At 33.4% G+C, this 19,680-nt stretch overlaps 1 protein-coding gene across 13 annotated transcripts in view; it reads left to right on the forward strand.

Annotated features, from left to right (window-relative positions):
• Positions 1 to 394: 394 nt before the first annotated feature.
• The window catches only part of LOC128551179 (deoxynucleoside triphosphate triphosphohydrolase SAMHD1-like), a 33,464-nt gene continuing 14,178 nt past the window's right edge, over positions 395 to 19,680 (forward strand). For 9 of the 13 annotated variants that reach the window (XM_053531708.1, XM_053531711.1, XM_053531709.1 and 6 more), the window contains exons 1-8: positions 1,268 to 1,422; positions 9,229 to 9,311; positions 10,262 to 10,422; positions 15,639 to 15,766; positions 16,138 to 16,208; positions 16,397 to 16,525; positions 17,589 to 17,636; positions 18,510 to 18,674. In XM_053531708.1, coding sequence (XP_053387683.1) covers positions 9,291 to 9,311; positions 10,262 to 10,422; positions 15,639 to 15,766; positions 16,138 to 16,208; positions 16,397 to 16,525; positions 17,589 to 17,636; positions 18,510 to 18,674 — 723 coding nt within the window. In that variant the 5' untranslated portion in view covers positions 1,268 to 1,422; positions 9,229 to 9,290. Of the gene's footprint in view, positions 432 to 510; positions 1,085 to 1,266; positions 1,423 to 9,228; positions 9,312 to 10,261; positions 10,423 to 15,638; positions 15,767 to 16,137; positions 16,209 to 16,396; positions 16,526 to 17,588; positions 17,637 to 18,509; positions 18,675 to 19,680 lie in introns of those variants that run through there. The other 4 variants (XM_053531705.1, XM_053531710.1, XM_053531707.1 and 1 more) reach the window with 3 other exon arrangements.

The raw sequence follows: 19,680 nt of genomic DNA on the forward strand, positions 1-19,680 counted from the left end.
GAGTACGAGATACGATGTCGTGCGCTTGAGATAAGATGTCGGGCGTACGAGATAATTCCATCTTTAAAAAATAGCTGCATGTCCTAAAAATACCACCGTATGTATCTATCACATGTTAGGTAAATGATCAGTTGCGCGAGGTAAACATGTTTATATAAATAACTGTAATTTATAAAACATTTTTAAATATTCAAAATTTTAATCACTTTATGCTTGCTAATCGGCAATATTTTGATTTCACTTCAAGGTCGATATGAATGGAAAGGTTTATTTATGTAGTCCTTCAATTATCTGTTTAACATGAGTGAATATAGATAACTAACTTAAATGTTTGTTAAAAGAGGAATTTTGGTCTTATGTTCGATCAATATACCGGAGAACAAAAGAAAACCAATACTTAGAATTTGATACTCGGAGGGTTTTATCTATTGGTAATAATTTGTTGTATTTGGAAATCAAATGACAGTATTCATTATATATGAAAAGCTGAATGAACGGAATAATGAATGTGGAATGCCAAAGGCTTCTTTCAGCTCTAAATCATTCTATTCATGTTGAGATAACATAACTTAAGCGGTTCGTGAGTAGGCGTTTCTAGGTTTTTCCATTTTGATGGCCCCTAAATGCAGTCAAGCAAAACCGGATAAGCAAATTTGATGCACGGCTTATCCAGGTATGCTAAGAACATATATCCAACGTATATCAGGAGAAGTTTTTAAGGGTTCTCTATTTTAAATTTGGAAGGAACCCCTTAGATCAAACGATCAGAACTACTTATGCAAACTCAAGAAAGGTTATCCAAGGATGCTACTTTTAAGTTTTGAGATTCATGAAAGAGTTCGTCAGAAGAAGTCATATAATTGATTTTTCTATTGAAAGCTCCATCGGACGGACCTTAATGCAGTCATACAGAACCATTTAACAAACTTGCGAGTGGTAAATGCCAGAATGCTGTGAAATTCCGACCTGTAGCTTCACAGAGGCAGATGTTTTATCAAAAATGAAGAAAACGTACTATGGACGCCGTCCATCCAATTACAAGGAACTGAGCAAATGGTTTGGAAGTCTTTAAGGAGAAATGATGGTATTGGCATTAACTAATGGATAAGTAAACAATTGAGTAACAAATACAAAGACCAATTATGTTACGTTGTCGAAAATCTCATATTTCAAGCACTCCATGTTTGTCAAAAGCAATCTTTAATTTCAAAAGACATTGATAAGGTAAGGTATTGATTTTATAAATATTTCAAATAATGAGCGTTTGGGTTTTGAAAATAAATCCTGTACACCTGTAAAAAGTGTATTGATCAAATCGACTGCAGCTTTGTTTGTCATTTCGTTTCCACCGGCGGTCTGACAAACTTCTCTGGAATTAAGATAAAACGTTAACGTGAAAAGTATCAAGAGGCACATTGAAAGGTAAGAAAATATAAATTATGTCTGCATGCTGACTTTTGTTAATTATAAAGTTAAAATAAATACTTTCAAGTTAAAAGGAAGTATTAGATCGGCAGAGTTGTGTGCCATATATTCAAATGAATTAGTTTATTTTATCTTATCGCGCTATCCACGTATAAAAGAAGCTGCGATCAGAGGATTATCAAACATAGGTAACACCTATAGATATCTTGAGATTAATTTTTATTACCTAGTACTTGTTCCAGTAAATTTTGTTACATATGGAAATACTGGTTAAGTAGATCTGCAATTCCTTATGTAAGGTTTGATTAATTAATCGACAGCTTGTGATATGGTATGCAGGGATAATTTGAATCATGGCCTTTACTTTGGGATTTAATTGCCGACTTAATATTGATAAAACGGAAAGCAGTGTGAACGGCTTGTAAAATACTAAATTCAGAGAATGATAGGTTACTGTCTTAAAAATTTAAATTTAAGTAAGTCGGAGAAAATATGAAAGTCGAGGCTCTAGCCGAGACTTTTATTTTTACGTAGACGAACTTAATAACCTAATTTTGTATTTATCCTATATTCTGATCTAAAATCATTTTTAATTAAAATTCAAAATTTACCACCAACTAGATCTGAGTCTGCCTCGCATAGAATAATACCCTCTAAATTACAAACATGTGCACTGAAAAAAGGTCTTTAAAATCCCAAATACGGTAATATAACATAAAAGCGGAAAAACAAAGGCTAACCTTGTTTTGTTTTGTACCCGACCTCTCTGTTCTGCTGAACATGAAGGAATAATTTTAATTTGCTGCCAAGTGAGGTTTTGTCCTAAGTTCAGTTGCAAGCCGGATACCCATTCTCACCAAGAAAACGTAAGACGTGACTTATAAACACGCCATAACGCCGCTTGACAGAAAAAATAGGCAACTCTTTCCTCGATTATTTATTTCAATAACATTCCATTCCAGATGTACGGTGCCCCTAAAGTGACATGTTACACACTTTTTTTCCAATTAGGTAATGTGAGACTTTTTTTTATTTCGTTTAAACGAAATCATTTCGTTTAAACGAAATAAATCATTTATACTTAAGGACGTATGCTATAATTTGGTGCGAAAATTTTCCCAATAACAGAATTTCTTTAAACTTTGGATATTGAAGGACAATCATCTAAGAAACCAAAAACTGCAATAAAAATCATAGGTCACCGGATTCGAAAAAGAGTTATATGCCCTTGAAAATGGCATTTCCCCCAAAAATGACGTTTTCAAGGGCAGATAACTCTTTTTCGAATCCGGTGACCTATGATTTTTATTGCGTTTTTTGGTTTGTCCTTCAATATCCAAAGTTTAAAGAAATTCTGTTATTGGGAAAATTTTCGCCCATCTCATATACAGGGAATTCTAGCGTACGCCTTTAATACTATTTTATATAGTACTTTTAATACTTAAAATAAAATGATTTCGTTTAAACGAAATAAAAAAAGTCTCACATTACCTAATTGGAAAAAAGTGTGTAACATGTCACTTTAGGGGCACCGTACAGATGCAATATTTTCCTTGATTTAATTGCAGAAAGCTAAAATCCTGATCAAGCCCTATAGATGAGTCATTTTACGTTTCTCAGAGCGTTTCCGTTATAAAAAAAACTTTTTGTGGTAATTGCAAATAAGGTATGCATACGCTATACATTAGTGGCATGGCCTCACGTACCTAATAAAATCGAGTTTTATAAAAATAATTGCATAAATATGTCTTTTAGTAATTATTCTCAAAAAAAAGATGGCGTCGTTTTCAAAAAATCAAAAAAGTAGTCCGGCAAGCTTTATTTAGCCACTGATCTTATAAGCAAAATTCATCATACCCCTTGACTTTTGCCTTTATTTTGCATGAAGGTTGGATAAAATTCACATTCAGATAAGTTTTATACTTCTTAATCTTTAATATATCTCAGAGATACAGAATATTAAGTCTTTCGTTTTATAGGTGCATGTGTTTTAAAGCTTTTTTCTACTTTAATTTATTAATCCATTTAAACTTTATGAAAAAAATATATCGGTGCTAGGGGACGTGAGGAGTGTTGTTCATTTTATCTCATGGACAGACTCTCTCAAACTGAGTCTATTATTGTTTGCTTTGATGCGTTCTATACCTTCTAAGGATCTTCTTACAGATTTAATTTCCTAATCTGTTGTCGAAATGTAAGGATAATTGTTAAATGGTATGACACAGGCCTCTAGAAGACTTTCTGAGTGCTTAACTGATCTACGCTACTATATATTGTGCTTGATATCAATTAATGGCCCAAACCGTCCTTCACTGCTTATACACCATTATTTTCTTGTACATACACGTTCAAAATGTTTTTCTCAACTCCGTATTGGTTTCAATGTACACAAAATATAAATCAAAATTCACGGTATACAATACTGAAGTATCTTTACCAATCGGTTGAGTTATTGAATTTACAAATTATCAAAGCTGATCGGTTTTCATTCTTTTGTGTAAGCCCGTTTGAATGTTTTAATGATTTTACGTGCGTCGAATAATTAGGTAATTTACACCTGCGAATATACTATGTTTTTTGTATCAATGTTTAGTAATCGTTTGAAGATAATCGTATCACTGGGCAACAAGTAAGCAATTAGACAAAAACTGTTCAAGCCTTACGAAGGAAGGAAGGAAGGCATATATCTTAATTTTCGCTTCACCTTAATTTCGCAGATTGATAGACAACACACATACATGTATTGAATTCACTCACTTCGCAGTGAGTAAAGCCTTTGGAGATAATGCTTGCAATCTGATACCGGCATCGTACGCTGGTGCCTACATTGATTGCTGTTTTGTCGCCTAAAATATATTAATGTTTCAAACGAATTATTTGTACAATAGTGATGCAATACAAAGCTGTCATCTTTTATATAAAAATAGAAATCATATGTTAATATGGCATTTAGGCCAGTCAAAAATATTTGTTTTTGATGACATATTCATTGGCAGAGTCAAGCTGTAAATATGTTATAAATGAGGCGTATCTATATAAACGTCAGCGGTATTTCATTCTGTTTTCTATTTACAAATTGTTTTGATTAATTTAACAACCTGTGTATCTAACCAATTTTGCACAAGAAATGAATACATTCTGCAATAATTGTATAAATTTATTATGCTTACCTAAATGCGGATTTCCCAGACACAGATTTTGTTGTCCAACGCTACTACATAATAAAGTATGTTTCAAATGCGTAAACATGTAAATCTAACGAGTAGTTATAGTTTGTTCGAGCTATTCATATAAATTATTCTAATTGCAGAGAACCAGAAAACGTGTTTGCTAATAGCAATTTTGTCAAATATTATACTAGAACTTGTACAACATTGAAGAAATATCCGGTTTCTGTTTACGACATCCTTGTAATTCTATTACCAGAATACAAGGATTGATCAAATATAAAAAATGGCTTTTAAAAGCATGTGCATTTCGAAATAAATAGAGGATTTTAGTTGGTTTTATTGTAAATTCGAAATATCTTTTACCGAGTGCACTCACCAAATACATGGTTTCAAGATAGGGGAGACCGGGGATAGTTGTTACATTTTTCATATTTTATATTGTGTCGGATGAATTATTTAACCGATTTTGTCCAGCTTATCATCTTTGTAAAGCTCATTCATTGCAATTTTCAAATTTGTACTATTAATTCTAAAACGAAGAATATTTCTATCCGATAAAGATAGTTGTATCATGTTGGTGAAATGTAACAACTTACCCCACCGTTGGGGTAAATTGTTACAGCGTCTGGGGCAAATTGTTACAATAAGCAATTTTACAATTTTACAAAGAATTTACATTTTTACAACACAACAGTAAACATACAATTCTTTCCAATCTGTTTATAATATGTATAACACAGCATTTTCAGTTCACAAATGAATAATTTCATCGAGTTGGTATTAGAGCCTTGGAAGTTAAACAAAACCTTGCGAATTTCAAACCGTATAGGTCCATACTCTATTTTTTCAGCATTAATGCAAGCCTGAATAATGCTATAGGCCCCTACTATTTACTGAAACTGCTTCTTTATTTTTTTTGTATCTATTTGCATGTATATAGGCAATACAATATGGTTAAATCAAAACATCTCTTCCATTTCTCCATCATATCCACAATGATGACAAATAGAACGTTTACATCTGTTTACATTTTTCTTTTGTTTTGTTGCTTTCTGTTCTTTAGTTTTGAGCACTTGTTTTGCTCATTTTTAGCAAAATTTCCACAGTTTCATGGTGAATTCTTATTTTACTATGTTAGCACTCTTTTCGGGCGTATCTGTTAGAAGAGCTCTTTTACATTCTTTCGCCATCCAGCAGTCATTCTAAATTGGCATTTATCTGGAGAAAACGCAGGCCTGTTGTAGTTGTCTGCTACTCTTAGTGCACTATTAGATTTTATTGACGCCACTGTAATGCTCATTTCTATTCACACCAGTCAGGACAAGATATATATATATCCAATGAATACGACATCTTCATAGACAAATTGCAATAATGTTTGTATCGCCAGAGGAGCTCTTATAGTTTAAGATTTGGCAGAGGTGCCAAGGCAGCTACACAAAGTCGACAATATAAGGTATACAGCGCATAATATCGTCAGTTACATTTTGGCCATTTGAAAAATCTATATAGTAACTGGTATGGTCATTTCACTTCATTTTCAGTAGTATGCGCATGGGGTAGTTGACATTTCTGCTATTCAATGTAACTACAGCATAGAGCCAACAATGTCCATCCCCAAATGCAGCTTCCTGGTTCAATCGGGCATTTACTATAACACAAGTATTATTCTGGTTTCCCTTGCCTCGAACAGGAAGGTCTAATACGGTTGTTCCAGTCTCAAATAAAGATTCTCTTGTGAATCTTCTCTTTGGAGTCAACTGCTAGTATGTTCCAACGTGCCCCGCACTAATTGTAACAACATGCCCCGACCTCACAACACGTGACAATATCTAAGGTAGACAACTCAGAGAAAGCATGTAACCTCTTGAGATTTTACGATATTTAGCACAATTCCTTGCTTAGTCCAACAACATTTTTAAAGTTTTATATATATTTCAAGTGTGTACATGAACCAAAAATGTATGAAAAACTCAAAAATTTACTTATGTGGCCCAAAATCTAGCTTTTTGTTCTATTTTTCAAATAACTGTCACCAAGTTAAACAACACATCCGTAAAAGATGGCGACTTTTAAAACTAACAAACACGCATAATCTGTGACTTTATATGATGCGTCATCACTTCAATATTTGCAATGTAACAACCTACCCCATGTAACAACTATCCCCGGTCTCCCCTAATAAAATCTGCTGATGTAACCAAATTACATAACGCTTGATTTGGTTTTACAGTAATCATGAAGAATGGAGTGAGGTTGCTGTCATGGCACACGCTAGAGGGCTGACTTAAAAATTAACAATTTATCTCCAAATTTACTATTTGGCGCCGGTCCCTTTCCCAAAATTGTGGGAAAAAAATCCTGCTACTGTAATGACTCTGTCATTATTTCTTTAACTTAAAAACTCGATTCAGTGAAATGTACTGTACAGACCAATGTAACAATCACATATTCTTGCTCTCAAAATAGTGTCATTATGCACATCAAAAGAAGAATTTTAACATTTTATTCTTGTAGCTGTATTAATTACAGGATTACATGTACTTGATTATTAATGACAACCCTGCAGGTCAATTTTGAATAATATTTTCAAAACAGGGTAATTGTAAAAATGAATAACAATCAAATACTCTGTAGTTCTCACTCAGTTTTATTAACGTTTCGGCCATAAGGCCTTTATCAAAATGACAAATTCCGAGAATTACTCTACATCATGGCGTCTCATAATATAACAACATTTGAAATACAAAACCGGAACTGACGTAACGTTATTGAACGTCAACGTCAAATCCCGCTAAAAATCGATACACATTTATGATGCACAAAGACTGTCTTCTGGCCTAATGAAGTTATGATTAAAAAATAAAAGACTTAATGTGCAAAAACACATCAAGCTAGTGAAGTCCCAATGCTATCATGGGAGATAAAATTATATCCTATTCAATGCGTTGGTAGGACAATGAAAGTTTATATACCATAGATATATGACAAACAAAAAGCTAAACCAAACAAAGATACTCATAAAATTTTGCACTTAACCATTAGATCATTACTAAAATGAACAAAATAAAATTAAAAACGAATAGTTTATCATCAAACAAAATAGAAACTATAAAAAATAGGCAAATTTTACGTATAAAGGGAAGTAATTACAAAAAAAAAAAAAATCTATATAAGTAACGGAACTAGTAAAATATGACAAGTATGTATTCGAAACTCACATAATTGTGCGTTAAAGGCAGAAAAAAGGACATAATATATGAAAGAAATACATATTGAGAACATATTAATGGGTCGCAACGACAAACAACAAAAATTAATACAAAGACGCTTACTTAAAACCAAAATACCTCCGGATATTAAATGTTACTTAAGCATCAATTTGATTGAGTTTATTTATATTCTCTCCAAAGAACCCCAAGCTTCGCTTTCGTGTTAAGTCCATTTGGCGCCTCTGTCTGCAACTCGTGGATCCACTCAAGCTCCTTGATCTGTCGGTAGTATCTACTGTTTTCCTTCATGTGTTCTAACACCGACACCCCGACATCACCTATGCTATGACCAGGCGTATTGAAATGTTCTGCCACTGGTTTCGTACGTTTCAGCCGTATGTCCGCTTCATGTTCCCGCAATCTCTCCTTCAGCGATCTTGACGTTTCACCAATATACACAATTTTATCACACTGGATACAGTTTATCCCATATACCAGGTTCCATGCCTGGCAGGTTTGAGTTCGCTCTATCCGTGCCGCTATAGCCTTGTCATTATTGTTCCTCCCTTTGTCTATCATTTCATTTCATATAGTTTCTATTTTGTTTGATGATAAACTATTCGTTTTTAATTTTATTTTTGTTCATTTTAGTAATGATCTAATGGTTAAGTGCAAAATTTTATGAGTATCTTTGTTTGGTTTAGCTTTTTGTTTGTCATATATCTATGGTATATAAACTTTCATTGTCCTACCAACGCATTGAATAGGATATAATTTTATCTCCCATGATAGCATTGGGACTTCACTAGCTTGGTGTGTTTTTGCACATTAAGTCTTTTATTTTTTAATCATAACTTCATTAGGCCAGAAGACAGTCTTTGTGCATCATAAATGTGTATCGATTTTTAGCGGGATTTGACGTTGACGTTTAATAACGTTACGTCAGTTCCGGTTTTGTATTTCAAATGTTGTTATATTATAAAAGCCAATATTGCTGTATTTTCAGATGGAGAATTAAATGTGAGACGGGTGGATAAAAGCCGATATTTCTTTATTTTCAGGTGGAGAGGGTGGAATAAAAGCCAATATTGCTTTATTTTCAGACGGAGAGGGTAGAATAAAAGCCAATATTTCTTTATTTTTAGATAGAGAGGGTTGAATAATAGTCAATATTGCTATATTTTCAGATGGAGAAGTAAACGTGAGACGGATGGAATAAACGCCGATATTGCTATATTTTCAGAGAGAGAAGTAAATATGAGACTGGTGGAATAAAAGCCAATATTGCTCTTTTCTCATAATGAGAAGTTTATGTGAGACGGGTGGAATAAAAGCCATTTTAAGCCAATATTGCTATATTTTAAGTTAGAGAAGTAAATGTGAGACTGGTGGAATAAACGCCAATATTGCTATATTTTCAGTTGGAGAAGTAAAAGTGAGACGGATCGAATAAAAGCCATATTGACGAAACAAACTGTTGAAAATGGAAAAAAAGATTAAAAAAGTAAGGTTTATTACTATATCTTTTTAAATGCAAAAACACCCCAACTAAATGTGAAAATGTTTGATTTCATTTCTAGCGTATACTTTACATGATTGATTTGCTAAGATGTTATCCCCAGTTTAAGCTGAAGAGGAGTTTTGAGTAAACATTTATTTAATATATGTAAGTTTTGCATGTTTAGCATGAATTTATTTGATGAACAAAGACCTGGTATATATTTGTTAAACTCCGTTCACTTCGTTTACATACCAACATGAAGTTTTGGAGTTTTGAGATTTTAAGATTTTAACGTTATATTGATCATGATATCGATGTAAAACAAATTAAGAGAAATATCGCATCAAAGTAGATATAAAACGGATGGCATTTACATAGAGGATATTACATGAGTGTCTTTTCATATTGAATTTATTAAACGAGTTGAACAAAATAATAAAATGCGAGGCTCTTTCGAGCATTGTATCAATTTTAATTAACGAATTTAATACATTCAATGTGGAAAGAAAACGCATGTAATATACTTTTTATCACATGTTAGCTTTCCCAGCCGGAACATAAAAAATTCTAATTTCTTTAACTATCATATTAAACAAGTCAATTTGACCAATACTTTAAACGACGCCGACTTCAAAGCACATAGTCTGGTGTATTATCAAATTTATGAAATGACTTTATTTCACTTCCGCGACGTCAAATATGTGATAAATTTTATTATGCGACAGCACAAATATAGTTTATGAGAGAAATCCCATTGAAAGATAACTAAAAGAAAACAATATTCTGTATTATAATGTGGATGGGTAGGCGGACGGACGACCGGACGGGTAAAGTAAGCTTACTCAAGCAGTGTCAACCGGATCGATGCTTGCTCATAAGTTAAATTCATTTAAATGTTTACTCACTTTTGTCTATGCCAACATGTGTTAAGATGTACTTGTTATTTGATCCAGGTATTTAACGATCCTATCCATGGAAATATAGAGTTACATCCCCTCTGTGTGACGATAGTCAACACACCGCAGTTCCAGCGTCTGAGGTTCATAAAGCAGCTGGGCGGCGCCTACTTCGTCTATCCCGGAGCCGCACACAACAGATTCGAACATTCAATCGGGTAAGCTGGTTCTGTAGCTGTTTATCTTGATATATAATTGTAATCAGGGTAAATCTAAAGAAAATAACTTGTCGTTCTATTATTTCAGAAGTTTTTGTTAAACAAGTGTCAATGTATGGATTTTTTTAATTAAGTAATTCATAGCGTTTAAAAGTATTACAATTTTAACTAAAAAAACAACATCACTTTGAAATTCTTTACAATACTGCCCGCAAGATCAAAACTATAGTTTTTTATACGTCAGTTTTTTTTTAAAACGGATGTATTATATGAAGGCGCGTGCGTCTGTCTGTCTCTCTTTCTGTTTGTCCAGCATATATCGTGTCCGGAGAATAACTCAATAATCATTCAAGTTATTGACTTTAAACTTAGCATATAGGTAGGTCTTCAGGTCAATAGACACGGTTACACCAAAATCAAATCCGTCCATTATATTTCATATGACTTGTCATATCTAGAGCATAACTCAATAATCATTCAAGTTATTGACTTTTAACTTGCCATATAGGTAGGTCGTTAGGACAACAGTCACGGTGACACCAAAGTCAAATCTGTCCATCATATTTCATATTTCATATCCAGAGCATAACTGAATAACCAGTTAAGGTATTGACTTCAAACTTAGCATATAGATAGGTGGCGATAAGACGATGTGCAGAGTGCATAAACTTGGTTGGAAGGTCAATGTTCAAGGTCCTAAATTGAGTTCATATTACTTTTCACCCCCTTCCCCTACACACATTGACCCTCACCTCCCCCCCCCCAAAAAAAACCCTTTAGTTTACCTCCCCTCAAAAGCCCCAAACCCAGACCTACCGCCACATTACATCCCCACCTAACACATACACTCAAAAATTATCTTTAAATTTTAATTCCGTCTCCTTTGATCTAGAACTTCGGACGTAAGTTGCTCCGCTTTGCGGAGCTCTTGTTTAGAACGGAAATAGTTAATATCGTTTTATATCAAACAAAAGAACTTAACAATGACATCACTACTTGCAAGACGACGAAATGATTTGGAAATGCAAGTAAACGCCTAATGTTGTCTATCTCTCCGCACCGAACTATACTCTTACACTGGTGACAGAATATCCGGTTTAATTATAACACACGACTTGAGTGAGACTGGTGGAATAAAACACAATATTGTATGGGGCGCCGTTTTACTATTTTATAGGCATTTTTTGATATCAAAAAATCATTTCTTGATACTAAAAATTCGATTTCTTGATATCAGGAATTCCATTTCTTGATATCAGAAAATCATTTCTTGATGTCAAAAAATCAGTCCGATTTCTTGATATCAGGAATTTCATTTCTTGATATCAGAAAATCATTTCTTGATGTCAAAAAATCAGTCACATTTCTTGATATCAGAAAATCGATTTCTTGATATCAGAAAATCGATTTCTTCATATCAAGGATTCATTTTCTGATATCAAGAAATCGATTTTCTGATGTCAAAAATTCGACTTTTCGATATCAGGAATTCATTTTCTGATATCAAGAAATGCTGTCCATTTTTGATATAAAATAAAAGAATTTTTGATATCAGGAAATGAATTTTTGATATCAAAAATTCGTGTTATTTCTTGATATCAAGAAATCGAATTCTTGATATCAATAAATGATTTTCCGATATAAAAAAATCGACTTCTTGATATCAAGAAATCAATTTTTCGATATAAAAAAATCAAGCCTATTTTTTGATATCAAAAATTCGGCACTTCCCGATCTAAATATAGATGGATTGAACAGGATCATATAGAATTGAATAATCCCCGCTATGGAATGCCTAGACTGTCTTGACATGATAATTATTACTTCATCATGTGCATTTCCCAATATATTCGGTACAAATTATAATCGTCCTTGTAGATAAAACAGTTTGTTATGTACATTTACTAGTTTGACCGGTACATTTCTTAGTTTGTGTTGTGCATTCACCAGTTTGTGCTATACAATTGATAGTTCGTCATGTGCATTTTCCAATATATTCGGTCCAAATTATATTTTTTCTTGTAGATTAAACAATTTGTTATGTACATTTACTAATTTGTGCGGTAAGTTTCTTAGTTTGAGTTGTGCATTCACTAGTTTGTGCTGTCCAACAGATAGTTCGTCATGTGCTTTTCTTAATATGTTCGGTACTAATCAATATTTGTTGTGTAGATAAAACAGTTTGTTATGTACATTAACTAGTTTGTCCGGTACATTTCTTAGTTTGTGTTGTACATTTACTAGTTTGTGCTGTCCAATCAATAGTTCGTTATGTGCTTTTCCCAATATTTTCGGTACAAATCATAACTTGTCTTGTAGATAAAGCAGTTTGTTATGTTTTAATAAACAGATATGTATTAATTATCTTTTCAAAAGTTTCCGAAAATAGATAATTGCCTAAAAGAATTTATTTAACATAGGTAGTATATTTGTTTTATATATGAGAATCCACTTGTAAAGACAAAAATTGTAAGGGTACACGTTGTGTAAATTAACATGAAATCGGATATTTTTAAGCAATCAATTGGACAGCACAAACTGGCGAAAGCACAACACAAATTAAGAAATGTACCGGACAAACTAGTAAATGTACATAACAAACTGTTTTATCTACATAACAAATTATGATTTGTACCGAAAATATTGGGAAAAGCACATAACAAATTATTAATTGGACAGCACAATCTAATGTATGGACATCACAAACTAATAAATGTACCGGACAAACTAGTAACTGTACATAACAAACAGTTTTTTTTCTACCAAATATATTGAAACATGCACTCGACGAACTATTAATTGTACAGCGCAAACTAGTGAATGCACAGCATAAACTAAGAAATGTACCGGACAAACTAGTAAATCTACATAACAAACTGCTTTATTTACAAGAAAGATTAGGATTTGTACCGAATATATTGGAAAAAGCACATGACAAACTGATAACCATTATGTCAAGACAGTCTAGGCGTTCCATACCCCGCACTGAATGAATTAATCAGGGGTTATCCCTAATTGCATGTCTAATTTTAGAATAGCGGGAATTTTTGATATCAAGAAATACCGGCCATTTTTTGATATCAAGAAATCGATTTTTTGATATCAAGAAATCGAATTATTGATATCAAAAAATGATTTCTTGATATCCAGAAATCGAATTCTTGTTTTCAAAAAATAGTCCGTATTTCTAGATATCAAGAAATGATTTCTTGATATCAAGAATTCGATTTCCTGATATCAAAAAATATTATTAATTTTTTGATATCAAGAAATGATTTTCTGATATCAAGAAATCGAATTCCTGATATCAAAAATTCGATTTTTTGATATAAAAAAAAGAAGACAGCATTTCTTGATATCAAAAAATGAATTCCTGATATCAAAAAATCGATTTTTTTGATATCAAGAAATTCATTTTTTGATATCAAGAAATGATTTCTTGATATCAGAAATTCGATTTCTTGATGTCAAAAATCATTTCTTGATATCAAGAAATAATTCTTGATATCAAGAAATCGAATTTTTGATATCAAGAATCAAGAAATAAAGGTCACATTGGCCAGGAACAGTTAAACGGTTTCTGATCTTCTTGTCAAAAACCATAGGGCCTAGGGCTTTGATATTTGGTGTGTAGCAAAATCTAGTGGTCCTCTACCAAGATTGTTCAGATTATTTTCCTGGGGTCAAATATGGCCCCACCCCGGGGGTCACATGGTTTATATAGACTTATATAGGAAATAACTTTGATAAACCTCTGGTCCAAAACCACAAGGCCTAGGGGTTTGATATTTTGTGAAATATGGCTTCGCCTTGGGGGTAAGGAAAAACTTTGAAAATCTTCTTGTCCAAGCCACAAAGACTATGGCTTTGATATTTTGTAATGTAGCATCATTTCTGGTTCTCTACCAAGTTTGTTCAAATCATCCCTCTAGGGTCAAATATGGCCCCGCCCCAGGGGTCATATGGTTCATATAGACTTATATAGGGAAAAACTTAGAATCTTCATGTCCATGACTTACATCATTTAAATTGGACCACATGTGTAGTTTTGAGTGGCAAGATGAACCTTGACATGAGTTGACCTTGATCTTGACCTAGTGACCTGCTTTCACATTTCTGTAGCTACAGCCTTCAAATTTGGACCACATGCATAGGTTTGTGTACCGAAAAAAACTGTGACCTTGTTATTGACCTAGTGACCTACTTTCACATTTTTGAAGATACAGGCTTCAAATTTGGACCACATGCATAGCTTTTTGTTCCAAAAAATAAAATTTGACCTTGATTTTGACCTAATGACCTACTTTCACATTTCTCAAGCTACAGCCTTCCAATTTGAACCACATGCATAGTTTTGTGTATTGAAGTGAACTTTGATCTTGAGATTGACCTAGTGATCTACTTTCACATTTCTGAAGCTACAGGCTTCAAATTTGGACCACTTGCATAGATTTGTGTTCCGAAATCAAATTTGACCTTGATTTTGACCTAGTGATCTACTTTCACATTTCTCAAGCTACAGCCTTCAAATTTTAACCACATGCATAGTTTTGTGTACCGAAATGAACTTTGATCTTGAGATAGACCTAGTGACCTACTTTCACATTTCTGAAGCTACAGGCTTCAAATTTGGACCACATGCATATTTTTGTGTTCTGAATTGAAATTTGACATTGATTTTTACCTATTATCTACTTTCACATTTCTCAAGCTACAGCCTCCAGATTTGAAGCACATGCATAGTTTTGTGTACCGAAATGAACTTTGACCTTGAAATTGATCTAGTGACCTGCTTTCACATTTCTCAAGCCACAGCTTTCAAATTTGGACCACATACACATTGTTTTGTACCGAAATGAAATTTGACCTTGATTTTGACCTTGAGCTTGTCTTGAAATTTGGAACATTCAAAAATGGCTCAGTGGATGGCGCCAAGATCACTCTGTAATCTCTTGTTACGTTAATAGGTTAAAGGTCAAGGTCTGATTAAACCAGAATGGTAGAACTTTTGTTTACAGTGGGCATATAATTTCTGTTTCTTGTGCAATTACTAAATGCTTCAAGGGGGGCATTTCGTGTTCGACGAGCTCTTGTTAATCTTAAAGTTATTTACTTCAGCCAGAGTGTCCTTAACCTGACATAACTTGTCTATTATTTTTAACTGCCAGATCAAATATATATACATGTCTTGCTTTTGATATGGTAGAATTTTTAAGGGTTTGTCATTTGGCTGGACGGCTGGTACGAGCTCTAAAGGAAAAAAAATCTGACGCCCTCAAGGGCGTTGATATTACAGATGAAGATATACTGTGCGTAGAAGTGGCAGGATTGTGTCATGATCTCGGTAAACATTTAGATCTAGTACTTTTCTTTGAAGAAAAATGTCCTATCAACTATTTACGAAATACCTAATAAATAACGATATGTCTTTTCGACCTTTTTTGTATTTTCCGCTTTACTTGCAATTCTAGCAAGTATCCAATTCGAATTTCGATAGGGTGTAGAAGTGTTTTTGATTTTCCTTGGGATGGGTTTTGGTTTGGACTGCAAAGACAAAAATTAATATTACAAAGTATAAAAAAATCCACTATAAAGTTTTGGCAAAATATTTTCGAAACAAAAATTGTCAGAACTAAACATTCTCTTAATTACGTAATAATGTTTTAAATGTCCGATGGCTTGTCATGTATTTATCTTTTTGCATGTTTACTTCAGGTCATGGGCCATTTTCACACCTCTTTGACCAAAGGATAATTCCTGCATTACGAACTGATAAAAAATGGAAGGTAACTTGCTACATTACTATTGACATTTTTGTGGATATTTTTTAGATTTCTTTCGAAAAGATGAAAACACATTTGTTTGATGTATTGATGATTTAACAACATGTATAATGATGAAAATTTATAAATGCAATTAACTAAATGTTTATAAATATTAAGATAAATACGAGAAATGAAACTGTATTCTTCAGCATGAAAATGGATCCGTAGATATGTTTCGTTACATGTTAAAAGCAAACGATCTTGAAAAGAAATTTGACGAAGAAGACCGAACATTCATAGAGGAACTAATTGATGGGCCTGGTGAAACGTATCCAAAAGTAAGACTTTAGAAAAGAGCCGTTATGTTAAACCCATGGCGTAGGTAGGAAGAAATATTATACTTAACATTGATTTGTATGGAGATATTTGGATTTTATCTATGAATTAACATGGATATTTGTGTCCTGAGCTGGGACAGGTTGTGGCGATAAAAATGTATATACTTTCTGTTCTTGCCATATAATGTGACATTTCCTGTTCGAAAATTATGGCTAATTATTTTCAAGACAGAACTTTCTAACTTGATAGCATGGTTGGTGGTATATAGCAGATGACCCCTATAGGTTTTAGCGTCAGTAAGGCAAATGTCAAGGTTAAGGGGGCTGGACCTTGAATTTCAGCCCAATAACTCGACCACTTGACCAGGAACCTTCATACCTGATGGCATGATTGAGCTTATGAAGTAGATGACCCATATTGTTTTGGTGGTCAGTAGGTCAAATGTCAAGGTAACAGGTGCCTGAAACTTAAAAGAGTTTTCATAACTTGAGAACCACTAGACACGGAACCTTAAACTTTGACAACTGGTGATATATTATCGCAGCCGTAACAAGTGTACCGTTTTATACTTTAAAGCCGAAAACTACTTAGCTCTTCCTGGTAGAGTTAGGTAGAATAACTACCATTCTGGTCACTCAGTTAACATTGTAGGCTGTTATGTTGAAGGCTCCAGAAAGTGAACAACAACAAACAATGACAGGGAAAGAAAAAAGCGGTTGTTAGATTTTTGTGATATTTCTTTGCTAAAGATGCGAATTTTTAAATGTGTATCAAATTATTGTGTTTAAAAGGTTTAACTGAAGAATCGGGAAGCATAGATGATAGCACCGTTATATCTTTTTGCAGACTAACTTGATACATACGCAGTTAATACAAAAACGTCACTAATCATGTAATTGAAGCCTGCTTGATAGAGCTATTTTACAGATTTGCTCGAAAGTAGAAGAAAAATTTCATTTTAATTAACTACACACTTGTTGCTTAATGACTATTTGTGTATAACTGGAAAATTTTAGAAAAAAACAAAATAAAACGTTTTGCAAATATTTTTTATGTTTCCAGGGAGAGAAGAACAAAAAAAGGAGAGAACAGAAAGGATTCTTGTACGAGGTAAATGTTAAGGGAAGATAACTGTAATAATTCAACTTAACAAATAATCAAGGCCATCGGGTGGTTTGCCGTCTAATTTATTACGGTTCAAGAATTGAAACACAAGGGCGTTAGCCTGAGCGGTTTAATATATAAGCAATCAAACGAAAAACAGTGGTAAATTAGACGTCAAACCACAGAAAGGTATTGATTGTTTTCATTCTTACATGCTCATTGAAATATTTTGATAAAAATATGCTAGGCTTTCATTTTTTCGAGTAATAATGAACTGGACGTCATGCGGCAGTTCGACGCCAATATTGACGTCAAATTACTCTTTTGTCAATGTGCGCGTCAACCATCGTTTATCGCAGAATATACAAAGCTTGAACTTCGTCTTTGTTTAACAGGCAATCAAACTGAGCCATGTAAGAATAGGTAATATTGACGTTTCTGTATTGGAAATAATACAAAACATAGTTGCAGTTTGTTCTACATGGAAGAAAACATAAACAAAGTTTTATTCTTTGCCCGCCACACATCTTTTTTGGGAGGGGGAGGGGTGGAACCATATAGCGTTGCTGCTGTCCTTCTGTACGTCCCGAAATCTACTGTGTCCATCTCCTCACACACTACTTGTCTGATTTGCTTCAAAATTTCACAGATGTACAAGCAGTTATGACCTTTGGTAGTTTTTGCTATAATATCGATTGTCTAGAGACAAAGGAAGGATTTTTTTCTGTACATTTGTTTACTGCAGTTTTGGCCATATGATAGTTTTTGCTATATAGAGGATGACACAGCATGTGGGGGCATCCGTGTCCTATGGACACAATTCTTGTTATATCCATAAGCTGAAACTTTATTTCTATGAGACATCAATTTGTATTACAGATTGTGTCAAACAAACGGAATGGTATAGATGTTGACAAATGGGACTACTTTGCACGTGACTGTCACATGCTTGGAATTCAAAACAACTTCAATCACGATCGATGTATAGATTTCTCAAGGGTGATTGAAGTAAATGGAGAAAGACAGATATGTTATAGGGATAAGGTAACATCGATAAATGAAAAAAAAGAAAATAGGGTTAAGGAATAAGGTAAGAATGATTATTGAAAAAAAGGAAGATATATGTATGAATAAGGTAACACTGATAAATGGAAGATATGTGTCGGAAGAAGTTAATAATGATGAATGAAGAAGGCAGATATTTATTGGAATAATGTAATATTGATGAAAGAATGAAGGCAGATGTAAGGAAGGCAGATAGGCTTAAGCAATAAGATTAAAGTGATAAATGGAGGAAGGCAGATAAGTTTATGGAATATTAAATTAACAATCGGATAGATGAAGATAACTGGACTTGTTTTAAGAATTAAGTGAAAAGATATGTTTACATTTAGCAATAAAGGGAGGTGAAAGAAGAAAGATGGAAAATATAACATGTTATTTTATCTTGTAAATCGTTTTTTTTTTCACGAATAGAAATCATTTTCTCATTGCTTTTACAAAGTTTTCCCTGAATAGGAAATAAAATATCGTACTTTATTCCTTATTTGAGCAGGGAATAAAGAATAATGAACAATCCTTGTCGACATGTTAAATACAGTCACTGTGTACATTTTGATGCCCAGATTGACAAATTTAGTTTTTTTATGCACAATGAACGTGTTTGTATTAAGGCCTTATCAATAGTCGTTAGCGTAAACAGTGTGCTAAGTGCCTGCCAAATTTAAAGTGATCGCCACAATTCGGGCCTATTTGCAAGACAGGAACCACAAGCAAAGTAGCATAAGCAAGGGTCCGTAACTCACTTTAGTTGCGGTACTAGGCAATGTTATGTAGTTCTGGTACGTAAACTGATAGTATTGCAGCAAACATACTGCTTACACAATGGAGTTTTCAGTAGTTTTCAAGCATGATGTTTTTTATGCTGCAACTGCAGTATTTGCAGCACAAATATTGCAATTTATGCTGCATTTATATTGCGTTAGTAATAAACATTACTGTATCAGAAATTTAGCGTTGATCATGCTAAATGTGTTGAGGCTTTTATTTC

Source organism: Mercenaria mercenaria, chromosome 19 (genome assembly GCF_021730395.1).
Source record: "Mercenaria mercenaria strain notata chromosome 19, MADL_Memer_1, whole genome shotgun sequence".
NCBI classification, from domain to species: Eukaryota; Metazoa; Mollusca; class Bivalvia; order Venerida; family Veneridae; genus Mercenaria; species Mercenaria mercenaria.